General features: G+C 48.7%; 1 protein-coding gene across 1 annotated transcript in view; it reads right to left on the bottom strand.

Moving 5' to 3' along the window:
• LOC149325353 (ATP-binding cassette sub-family C member 3-like) overlaps positions 1–12366 on the bottom strand; it is a 63820-nt gene that overhangs the window by 24757 nt on the left and 26697 nt on the right. Inside the window, exons 5-6 of the mRNA XM_089564241.1 lie at positions 7061–7187; positions 6109–6210 (exon numbers count right to left, since the gene is read on the bottom strand). Coding sequence (XP_089420367.1) covers positions 6109–6210; positions 7061–7187 — 229 coding nt within the window. The remainder of the gene's footprint in view (positions 1–6108; positions 6211–7060; positions 7188–12366) is intronic.

Below are 12366 nucleotides of genomic sequence, written 5' to 3'. Positions count from 1 at the left end.
GGGTGATTCTGCATTGCTTTTGGTCTTTCTTCGCTTCTGTTTCTGTTTTTTGTTTTTCCATTTCAGGTTGACTGCTTCCTTCTGTCTTTCCCAGTTCATTATCAAGCATTTTATTGACCGACGGATTAGATACCTCATGCTCATTTTTTACTTTTTCTTGTGTGTTTTTTTTATCTATATTTTTTGGGCACCTTCATATCTCAATAAATTTTGTTCATTCATCAATAAATCAGTTCACGCGGGGATCTTTCATCCCTCTGTGCTCGTTGCGCCCTTAGGACACCCATTCAGTTACCGTGCCTACATTTTATTTTTTCAATTGGCTTTTTCCACGAAATTTCTTTTTTGGCCAATTGGGCCCTGTTCATTTATTTTCGATTGGTTTAAGCCTGATTGATGCTTTATAGCAGGTGCAGGCTACTTCTCATTCCGCTTTTTTTTTGCCTTTTCTTTCGATTTGATCATGGAATGAGACTCCGATTGGGGCGATTGGGACATGTACCTTGCGTGAGCTGTTATTCCTTAGAAGTAACAGAGAGAAGTAAAATTCACTTCAGAATGAAACCGAATAAACTGCTGATGGAAGCCATATTGTCCGGTTGCTTTCTAGTGCATGCTAAAATAACTATTTTTGGCAGTGACTATATAATTTCATTGCTGAGGTAGCGCGAAGCGGCATTTGCTTGAAAAGGGGTGCTAACGGGCACGAAAGTCGCTGCCGTTTGTTGCGTCGCGCATAGATTCCGGTATTAAACGTTTTTATGAATATTACTAATGCAGAAGGATTGTTTTGTTCAAGCGACGCCACTTGTAACCTTTGACAAGCAGGCTATTCTGGAAAATAGTGAGCAACGTTGCGGATAGGCAGCCAAACGTAGGCAGACGCACGTAGCTCGTAACGCCGGATGTTCCTGTCAAATTTGGACTCGCCCTGAAAAACTTGCGGCGCTTACCGCTTACATGTTTTGAAGCAAGTAGAGAAGTGGCTGAGATGTATTGCAGCGATGCATTTGAAGCTTTCCACCCGGTTTAACATACAAAAAGGAAATATTGGAGGCTTATCAAGGTTAAGCCCAGTGGATGCGAAGCATTAAGCAGCTGCCTCAGTGTGGATGGGGCTAAGTAACGGAGACGTGGTTTTAGGCTAATCGTCGTACTTTATTCTTTTGCAGCCGGACAAACACCCTCTTATGGTCCGTAAATGCATGACTCTTGGTTTGCACGTCACTTATTCTGTATTGTCTTTGAGCATTTGGAGGCATCTTGACCGCATACACGCCCGGCGCACAGACGCTGGCGCGGTTGCGGGCACAGAGACTGATGCGATGCGACGGCGGGCGCGCGCCGCTTCATCCCTGGCGTGACGTCACATATCACGTGATGCAGCGATGGTGGCGCCGCCGCCGCGTCGCACGCGACGGCGCGAACCGAAGCGTGGAGGCCTCCGCCGGGCGACGTCCGACGGCGCGATATGAGGCCCCATCTGCAGCCGGTGTGACGTCATCACGTGACGTCACATCATGTGATCTCACTTCAAGGTCAATGGTGACCACCGCCGGGCGTCCCGCGAAGGCCCGAAACCTACGTTAATATGCTTCGCATAAAAAAATGGCCTGGCTTAGCTTATGGTTAAGCCTAGGATGCGAAGCATACCGCCGGCGGAGGCTGCGCGTCCGCAAGTGAGCGCACGAGTTGAGCCCCAGCTTTCACAGCTGTTGTGAGGTCAGCGCCCCTAGCGGAAGGAGCGGGAGTTAGGCCGCCGGTGGAGGCTGCGCGTCCGCAAGCGAGCGCACGAGCTGAGCCCCAGTTTTCACAGCTGTTGTGACGTCATATCACGTGGTGCGCCGATGTAGGTCAAGTGGTAGCTACGCGGCCGCGCGCGGCGCAGCACGGAAGAGCTCGGTTGTGCGGCTAGTATGCTTCGCATAAAAGCGAGCACATTGAGCGCTCGACTACAGCCTAGCAGATGCGCGGCAAGATCTCGATAGGACGCTCCCGCCACCTGTAGGCTAAACTGGAAGCGGAGCCACAGACGAAGCACGGCGCCGGCGGAGAGTTTGTCAACTGAACCTGAGGTTTTCCCCTCCCTTGTTCATTTTGTGATCGCCAAGGACCATCTACCCCACCCTCTCTCTACCATGAACCTACTGTAGTAACGTTGGTCACCGCCTGTCCAGTGGTGGCTGTACAAATCTACCAATTCTTTAAAATCTACATTATCGTCGCTGCTTTGAGTCGCCCAATTTGTCCTTGCCCTACCACCTGCCTGCTGGTGTGGCGCTATATTTTCTAACAATTCATTTATATTTCCATTTCATTCGGCCTTCTGCCATTGCCCGCTGCTTGTCAGGTCATAGGCCATAAGAGAAAGCATAGCGCCGGTCGAAGAAGCACGATCCTGCTTGCATAAACGCCTCCTATACACTGGCTTACCAGCGCCGAGGCTGAAAAAATTCAGGGGGGCACTTTGTTGACCTAAAGTGCGGTGAGGCGAAAGCCTTAGCGCGGTGTTGCTGCCTGTGTCACTGTCGTGTTGTTAAGATGTTAAGCTTCATCTCTAAAAAGTGGAACGCGACAGCGTCTTGCAACGCTGCCATAGAGTCCACAGAACGCCATCGCCCGTCCTGCTCTACGCCTTGCTCGACGGTAAATTGGTTTTTGAGGAAATGTCTGTCTCTTGCATATCTCGGTGGACACCTGAACCTCGCTGTAAAGGAAGGGAGGAAGATGAGACTGAACGAAGACACCCTATTCACTAGACGCGCCTTTCTTCATTCCAAACCATCAAGCTGGCATGGTGGAGTGGTTAGCGTGCTCGCCTCGCAATCCGGAGACCCTGGTTCGATTCCAGAACATGACCAATTTCCTACTCGGTTTTATTTATTTATCTGGTCTAATTAGAAAGGTTAATTAGGCTAATTGATTAATTAAATGATTAACTGGACTCAGTCGCTCTTACTTGTATCGTCACTATACGATCCCTTTAATTGTTTACACGGTTACTAACCAAAGTACAATTGGCCCCGTCTGATATTCGCGCAGTGTGACGTCAAGACGATTTCGACAAATTGAAAAGCGTGAAATTTCTGTCGACAACTCCTGCTTACAACGATGAGGCATTAAAGGCTTCCACCTTAAAATGACTGAGCACGTCTGCGCATTTGAGACGCCTGACGATTTTGGTTGGTTGGTAAACATTTATTAAAACAGTCAAGGGGCCGAAGGCCCAGATCTGGGGGTCGGCCAAGACTCCTTGGAATCTGGCAGCCTCTAGAGCGAGACCGATGAGCGTTCGTTGGCCGTCTAGGGTAGAGCTGCGTAGACTAGCCTCCCAGGTATGTTGTGTGGGTGTTGGCATGTGTTGTCGTGGACAAGTCCAGACCATATGAAGGAGGTGTGCTGGGATATTGCAGGGTTTACACATCGGCATATACCGTTCAGGAAATATATTATGGAATCTTTTGGGATTGGGGAAAGTGTTCGTCTGGAGTTGGCGCCATGTGACGGCCTCTGTCTTTTTAAGTTCTTGGTGCGGACCTGGATAGAGTTGGCGAGAAAGACGATAGTGCTGGAGCAGATCGCGTGAAGTGATTATGGTGTCCTTCCTGACCAAGGCGGGCATGTTGGGGGCGGGGTGAAAAGCTGCTCGGAAAGTGAGCCCTCGAGCTAGCTCATGTGCTCCCTCATTACCCTTCATACCCATGTGGGCTGGAGCCCATATCCATAGGGTCAGGTGTTTAGGAGGATTTGATACGAGTACGCGAAACGCTTCGACTGAAATACGGCCATGAGTAAATTTAAGAATGGCGCACTGTGAGTCACTTATGACTACTCTAGCTTTAGAAGTGGAGAGCGCGAGAGTAATAGCTACTTCCTCCGCTGTAGTGATATGTGAAGTGCGTACGGAGCAGGAGGCATGAAGAGTCATGTTCTCAGCTGTGGCAACCGCTGTTGCAGCAGTCCGAGTAGGATGGTCTGCCGCGTCTGTGTAAAGCACGTCAAGTCGACCAGCATATCGCTGCTGGAGTGACGCGGCCCGAGCTTCTCTGCGATCTTGATGATGAGTTGGATGCATGTTGCGGAGGAGAGGGAGAGTCTTGATGTTGGCCCTGATGGCAGGTGGGAGATTGACCACCGAGGATGGCGGACGGAAGGGAGCGATGCGAAGTCATTCGAGGATAGAGCGGCCTGCGGAAGTTAGGGAGAGGCGTTGGCGCTTCGCCAGGAGGGCTGCCTCAATGAGCTCGTCAACCGTGTTGGAGACACCAAGGGCGAGGAGCTTGTCGTTGGGAGTAGAGAGAGGAAGACCAAGGGCTGTTTTGACGCCGCTGCGGATAAGGAAATCCAGGCGGTGCTTCACCATGAGCGTGAGACGTAAAAATGGAGCAGTGTAAGCAATACGACTTACTACAAATGCTTGAAAGAGATGAAGGAGATTCGCCTCCTTCATGCCTGCCCGCTTGTTGGAAACGCGCCGTATGAGACGGGCTGTCTGCTGTTTGTATCGATGCAAGCGTTGTATTGTGTTGGTGTTGGCTCCGTTGGCTTGGAGGTGGAGGCCAAGAATTCGGATGGTGTCACGATCTCTGTCGGCGTACTCGACAAAGAATCTGAGCGTCCATTGCGCGAGAAGTTGGCGCAGCGTGGTCCGTGTGACCCGGCCTAACTGGATGGGTCAAGGGAGTACGGCTAGCGAGACGGCTGTTTTCTTGCCCACCTTTTGTTGCTTTCGTTAGGATCGACGTGCCGTCTGCCAAAAGTGACCGAGCAGCCGCGCCGGCAGGGAGGAGCGGCCTTGCAGCCGAGCGACGGCGCAGCTATCTTCAGCGCTGGCCGCTGCTAAATCCTAATGCTTTAAGTTGGGCTAGTTGGTAGTCGGTATCACACATATTTACTAGAGAAATTCACACAGACAGCACAAGAGTAGGCGATAGAACACACGCTAGTACGAGAAATAGTAACTGCTAATGCTTTAAGTTGGGCTAGTTGGTAGTCGGTATCATACATATTGATTAGCGAAATTCGCACCCACAGGACAAGAGAAGGCGACAGAACACACGCTAGTACGAGAAATAGTAACTGCTAATGCTTTAAGTTGGGCTAGTTGGTAGTCGGTATCACACATATCGACGCGAAATTCACACACACAGGAAGGCGACAGAACGCTGCTCTCGGCTCCGAGTGATAACTGACTTACTTAATCCTGCGTCCTCGCTCAGTATGAAAGCACTCTAATGGCGTGAAATTGACCGCCACACATGCTGCCTACTTCTTATCATCCAAGGAAGGAGGGCGAAAGCGCGAGCTTAGGTCACCCAGTTTTTACTCGAAGCCGGGGAGCAGCGGTCAGTGCCGTGGACCACAGCGCCACCGCTGCTCGATAACTTTTGGGAAAGACGGCACGTCACGGCAAAGCGCAATGCAAATTGAAATATATTGTTAAAAATACTGGACTTGGTTAAACTACAGAGTAGGAAGACGGCTCCGTACGGGCAGTAGTCTCGCGTTTGAATCCCGGACCCTCCAGTGGGAAGATTTTCATACACTGAATTGCTTTTCTTTCTGAGCGATTGGTTGCGCTGAGGTGCATGCTAATGAGCAATCACACTCTTAAATTTACTGCACTGCCGACGCACTGCATGCATTAGTACACGTCAGGGTTCGAGGCGGAAGAAGTTTACGATCTTGCTCTTTAAGTAATGTCGACGAAAAGTTGCAAAGCAATGGGGTTCGCTTCTACGTCATATAGTGGAGCCCATACGGCAGCCGTCAGGACCAAAATCTCTAAAAAGCTTAGGACAAGGGTTCTACTTAGATTTACACCTTCAAAGGTGCCACAAGTGCTTCGATACGAATGTCAAACAAAGCCATTCGTTTGGGTACTTTTAGCAAACACTCTACGCATGTAAACTTTGGTCATTACTCGTATCTGAAAGTCAGCGCTCTGTATGCCTACTTAGCCTCCGGCCGTTCTCGTTGTTTGCGACGTTTTATTACCAACGAAATCACACCCTTTTCGCTCGGTTCATTCAATCCTGTGGACGCAAGTTCACAGCGCCTACCTTGCACCAAGTGCCGCGTATCCAAGATGAAAGTGCGAACTCTTACCTCCTGAGGAGTTCGCGTGTACTCAAAGCACCGCTCTACCGCCACCAAGTTTGTCTCTGTGTCGGACGTCGCCCGAACGAGCATGTTCAATGTGGCCGTCACCTGCAGAGCGAATGAGAGCAGAAAATAAAGCGGTCAAAATGGGGATTGCTGCAAGGCGCTCGTGAAAAGGTGAAATAATGGGATGGCAGCCAAACGGCGGTTCGACAAGATAACGCTCATTGAACATTATGGTTATTTGTCTTGCAAACTGAAATGTGATGCGATTAAAACAACCGCTCCATAAGTCATCTCATAAAATTCAATTTGGCCATTTCTGGACTGAAATTGCTGCTTCAAAAAAATTTGTATATAATTTTCGTGCTCCGAAATAGCATGAAAGCTGTGAGGCAGGGTGAAGAAAACACCTCAGTAAAAATTTTGACCCGACACTTTGGTGCAAGATCTAAATCTAGGTCGGGCTAGGTCGCGAGCAGGAAGTAAGGGTTGAGGTCGTTCTCCTACATTAATCTAGTGTGCGCCCTATGCGTTATGTTCTGATAATGTTTCTTCACGTGCTTGCGCCCTATGCGCTGCGCCTGTTCTCATCATCATCATCATCATCAGCCTGACTACACCCGCTCCAAGGCAAAGGCCTCTCCCATGTCTCTCCAATTAACCCTGTCCTTTGCCAGTTGCGCCACTGTATCCTCGCAAACTTCTTAATCTCATCCGCCCATCTAACTTTCTGCTGTCCCCTGCTACCCTTGTCTTCTCTTGGAATCCACTCCGTTACACTTAAGGACCAGCGGTTATCTTGCCTTCGCATTACATGCCCTGCCCAAGCCCATTTCTTGCTCTTGATTTCAACTAAGATGTTATTAACCCGCGTTTGTTCCCTCACTCACTCCGCCCTCTTCCCATCTCTAAACGTTAACTAACCAGCAAAGAGGCAACTGTTTGTGGCGCTCACCGTGAGCGCGTAGCTCACTGAGAGACCAGCGAGGCCAGGTGAGAGCGTCTCCCTGGTGAGCACAGCCAGCAGCGCGGCTATGAAGACGATGCTGTAGCCGAGGAACTCCAGCCGGATGGAAAGCCACCTGCATAGCCCCACACACGGAGGCCACAATTCAGCCTGTCCGTTGACCGCCAGTCGCATATGACAGAAACACTGGCAAGGCGTCAAGTGTTTGAAACGCGCCACCACGCTCCACTTGGTAGGGAGGGCGGATGCGAGATTCGGCGGCGGCTCTGGACGCGGACACTCATGATCGCAGTGTCACAACGCTTTGAGCGATGCATTAGGAGCGACGGTAGTGTAGAGCAATAAAAAAAGACGTGAACTCTGCGAGCACGACGTTTTGAGATAATAAAAAATGCACAGAGGTTCTACCAGCGCCACCTCCCAGGGAACTAACTTTCCAGAAGTGGCACTGCACAGCAAGGTATGGTAGGAAATTTAAACCCCCCAAGGCGGAGGAGGAGGAATATGAAGAAAGGCAGGGAGGTTAACCAGAAGACTAATCAGTTTGCTACCATACACGGGGGGAAGGGGTCAGGGGATAAAAAAAAATGAAAGACAAAGTTTCGATGGAGGCGAAACGCAAGAGGCGCCCGTGTGCTGTGCGATGTCAGTGCACGTTAAAGATCCCCATGTGGTCGAAATGATTCGGCAGACCTCTACGGCACCTGTTCCTCTCTCTCTCTTCTTTCACTCTCACCTTCCTCCCTTCCCTTGCGGCGCGGTTCAGGTATCCATCGAAATATGTAAGACGGAAACTGCGCTGTTTCCTTTCCTCAAAAACCAATTTACCAAAGGAGAGTAGGAAGGAAGGAAGGGAAAACTTTATTGACACTAATGGTTTTTCTTGCGGTTTGGGGACATCTTCTGAGACGTCTTGGTTCTACCCCCAGGAGCCTTCTCTGTCGAAGTCGTCCGCCTCTAATCAATGGTCGGTTGCCCTCAGTCGAGGGCTCTGCTGGCAACTGCCGCCCGTTGAGCTCGCTGTACCAGACCTTGTTGGTCTTTACAGCGGTCGCTGGACAGCAGAGTCTCCCACTGCTCCGCACTCGGGTTTTGTATTTTGGGGACCACGTCTATGTTTTGGCAGGCCCATGTGGTATGGTATAGAGTAGGTTTTTCGTCGTACCAGGGACATTTGTCCGCGTATATCGTAGGGTGCATTTTGTTTAGTATATGTAGGTTTGGGAAAGAGCCTGTTTGTAGCAGAAAATTAAAGTCACTCTGAAAAGTCAGCGTTCGTTGAAGTCACACTCGTCATGCACTCCAGAAGTTCTCAACAAGAGGAGTTATGCCTTGGACTCCTTCACCGCCGACCACTGCCCCCGCCAGTGGTCGAGAATCTTTATTTCCGTCAGTGGGCGTGGATCTAGATGCCTCAGCGCACGGCTGAGAACTGCCTTTCAGTGCTGTAAGCAGAGCAGTCACAAAGAATGTAGGATATAGTCTCGTCATACCCGCACATGGCACATGCAGGGCTATCAGCCATACCGATTAAGAAAGAGTAATGGTTGGTGAAAGCTACACCAAGCCCCCGGCGACACAGCAGTTTCTTCACGTCCTGGTAGGCCAGATGGAAGCCGGAGCTTCAGACCTGGGTCCAGGTATTCTAAACGTGAACTGGAAAATTGGCCGGAATTCCATGCGGCAAGCGTGATGTCCTGGGCAAGTTCGTGAAGCCTGCCCTCTTCGTCTGTTCTCGAAATGGGGATCGACGCAAAATTGCCGTCGTGGTGAGGAGTTCGCGTGACCTCATCCGTGCGGTGATTGCCAGCCATGCCGCTGTGCCCCGGTAGCCATTGGTAGATAATGTCATGCCCTAAATTGGTGGCAGAGTGATGTAGTTGTCGAATTTCTGCGACCAATTGTTCATGGGAAACATGGCGAAAGCAGCTGTAAGCCTTGAAGGGCAGCTTTGGAATCGGTGAAAATAGACCACTGCTGAGGGCGCTGAGTGATGGTTTCAATGGCGACACGAAGAGCGGTGAGTTGTGCACCAGTCGGAGAAGTCTGGTGAGCTATCCTAACTAATTTCTGCAGTCCTTGCGCGGATGACAACGGAGCCCGAAGAAATGAGAAAGTTCACTGAGCTATCGGTGTAGAGTGACTTGTTTGAGTTCTTTCGGCGATAAAACGTTCTTCTTCCTTATGCCAGGTATTGAGAGAAGCACACGGGGATTGTGCAGGCTCCAAAGTGGCGAGGACGGTCTAGATGCGGGTGTAAACTGGGATATCAGAATGGCGAGATGTGCATGGTGATGTTTGTAAACGATGTGCGCGGCCTGGAAACAGGAAGACTGGCAAGATGGTGAGTGGAAACCCGGGATATGTGTCGAAAATGTGCCCTTGGTGCGTCACCTGTCAGGTAGGTAGGGATTGGATGCTCCTGGGCTATGAGTACAGATGCGGCCGTAGAGGCACATTTCGGCACTTACTCCCCGAAAACGCTGGCTCTTTGCGTAGGGTATTTCTGTGCCATTTATGCACACAGTACCATAAGACATGTTCTTGAGTATAAAGGCAACAAGCGAGCACTTTTCGGTTGAAATTTGTCGGCCTTGCAGGTGGAGGTAGACCGCAAGAATACTTGACGCCTTTTGAAGTCTTGCTCGAACTTGTGGGCGCGTAACTCCGGCTGCCCAGATGCCGATATCGTCCGCACAGATTGAGAGTTGCGCGAACTGTGGTAGTATGTCGAGAAGCCCGACAAGTGTAAGGTCGAACAGCGTTGGGCTAAGCACTCCACGCTGCGGGACTCCACGGGAAGTGAAATGAGAATGTGTTGGGCTATCCTCAGTCTGCACAAAGAGGGATCTGTTGAACTGCGTATCCAACAGAAAACACGACCAGGAAGCTCGACAGCTTCCAGAGCGTCCAAAATAGCCTGCTGAATTTGTGTCGGATGCGCTCTTTATATCCAGGAAGAATGCCGTGGTCAAGCGCTTGAGATGTTTTTGGCGCGGGATGGATGACACCATGCAGGTTGACCACGTTGTCAATTGAAGAGCGTCCATATCAAAACCTGGACATTACCGACGGATATATGCGGTAGCGCTCCAGGTACCCCTCAATACGTGTAAGTACCATCTTTTCCAGTACTCTGCCAACGCAGCTAGCCAGCGCAACTGGAAGGTATGATGTGAGGTCAAGAGGCGATTTCACTGGTTTAAGGAGTGGAACTAGACGACTGTACTTGACTCGTCTGAAACTGTGCCCTCATTCCAAGATTTGTTGTAATACTGCAAAAAGATGCGCCTAGCTTCGTATCCAAGGTTTGCATGTGCAATGCATGACACACCGTCCTGTCCTGGCGATGATCACAGTCTGCAACAAGCCAGCATGGCGTCAAGTTCCTCTAAAGAGAGGGGAAGGTCCATGAGAGAATTCCGAGAAGCGGGAACATCGCTCCAATACAACGTTGCAGGTGGGGTGGAATGTCCTGCTAACCTAGCGCAGAAATCCTCAGCTACCTCGACCTCACTACGTCGTTTCATTTCATTTCATTTATTGGTTTTGTTTGGCCAGTACAGAGACTGCAAACAAGGGAGAGCAAGCTAAAGGCGCCTAGTAGCGCCTGACAGAGGCCTGCCCTCCCCATGTAAAAAAAAAACAAAACAAAGTGGCACTTGGCAATGGTACAAAGTTTCCATAAGTAACAGAAACTAGAAAAGCAGCGGATATATTAACAACGAAACAGAGATCAAGCATGCATAGAGCTAAGCACATCAAACTAAGATCAAAACATAACAAAGACAAAAACTGATTAGGTAGAAACACACCACAACTAGCTATAACAAAAATATTCATGAACAGTTTTCCTAAACCTGACCTCGGACATATTTTGTAGCGACAATTCTGTTAAATATGGATAGGTGTTTAATGTATGAGGAATTATGTGAGTTAGTTTTCGGAACCCATAGTTTGTACGGGATTTTGATGCATGGTATTGAGGGTGCCTAAGACTGTATGCTGTTTGGGCAATTAAATATGTGCTCTCGAAAGTCTGCCAGCTTCCTTTCATAAGGTTTCTGATATAAACAGCAAGCTTCTTGTGGTAAGCCGCCGTGATGGTTAGCAGTCTATGGTTGAGGAAGGAAGGACCTGTGCTCTCACTGTAATGTAAATTATCAATCGCTCGTACAGCTCTTTTTTGTAAAGTAAGTACTTTCACAAGATTGGTTGAGGTAGTCGTTCCCCAGATCAACAAACAATATTGTACATGCGAAAAGACTAGAGAGAAATAAATTTGTAGTTTGAATTTTCGAGGCAGTATTGTGCGAAATTTATTTAGGATACCAACAGAGCGAGCCATTTTAGTGCAAACGTAGTTTACATGATCTGTCCAGAGTAAATGTTCTTCAAAAATGACTCCAAGGAACATTGTAGAGCTGACACGAGTTATAGGAGCTTGTTCGAAGTGAATTTGGAAGTTGTTCGGAACTTCCTTATTTTTGGCTCTAAACAGTATGTACTTTGTTTTCCTGACATTAAGTTCTAACCTATTTGATTTTAACCAAACAGACAATTGGGATAACCAACTATTGGAGGCTGCTTGCAAAATATTACTATCTTGCCCTGAAAAAAATACGTTAGTATCGTCTGCATAGATTATAATGTTGTCTGCTGGACGAAGGTTGACGATATCATTAATATATAATAAGAACAACATTGGTCCTAGAACGGAGCCCTGTGGCACACCAGACACAATCTGACCGATCCCAGATGAAATACCGTTAATGATAGTTGTTTGAGATCGGTTGTCAAGGTAGCTAGCAAATAAGGTTAAAGGAACGCCGCGTATTCCATAACACTGCATTTTTTCAAGCAATATCTTATGGTTAACCGAGTCAAACGCTTTCCTCATATCAAGGAATATGCCAACTGTTAGCAGTTTATTTTCTATGTTTTCAATTAGCTTTTCTTTGATTTCCAGTAAGGCGGCCTCAGTTGTTTTGTTTTTTTGAAATCCGTACTGTTGCTTGGAGATGACATGGTTTTTGTCGAGATATTGAGAAAGACGTGTGTTTATTGCAAGTTCTGCAATCTTAGAAAAGACTGAAAGAATGGACATCGGCCGATAATTATTTAAATCATTAATGTCACCCCCTTTGTGAATGGCAGTGACACGAGCTATTTTCAACTGATGTGGAAATGTGCCTGTCGTGAACATTAGGTTAACTATATGTGCTAATGGTATCGCAATGACATCTGCTACTTTCTTGATCGGGACTGGAGCTATGCCATCGACACCTGGAGCA

The sequence above is a fragment of the Amblyomma mixtum genome, chromosome 10, assembly GCF_055824585.1.
Source record: "Amblyomma mixtum isolate Tamu chromosome 10, ASM5582458v1, whole genome shotgun sequence".
Classification (NCBI taxonomy): Eukaryota; Metazoa; Arthropoda; class Arachnida; order Ixodida; family Ixodidae; genus Amblyomma; species Amblyomma mixtum.
Note: the sequence above shows the minus strand (reverse complement) of the source record. Positions and strands in the feature narration are given on the sequence as shown.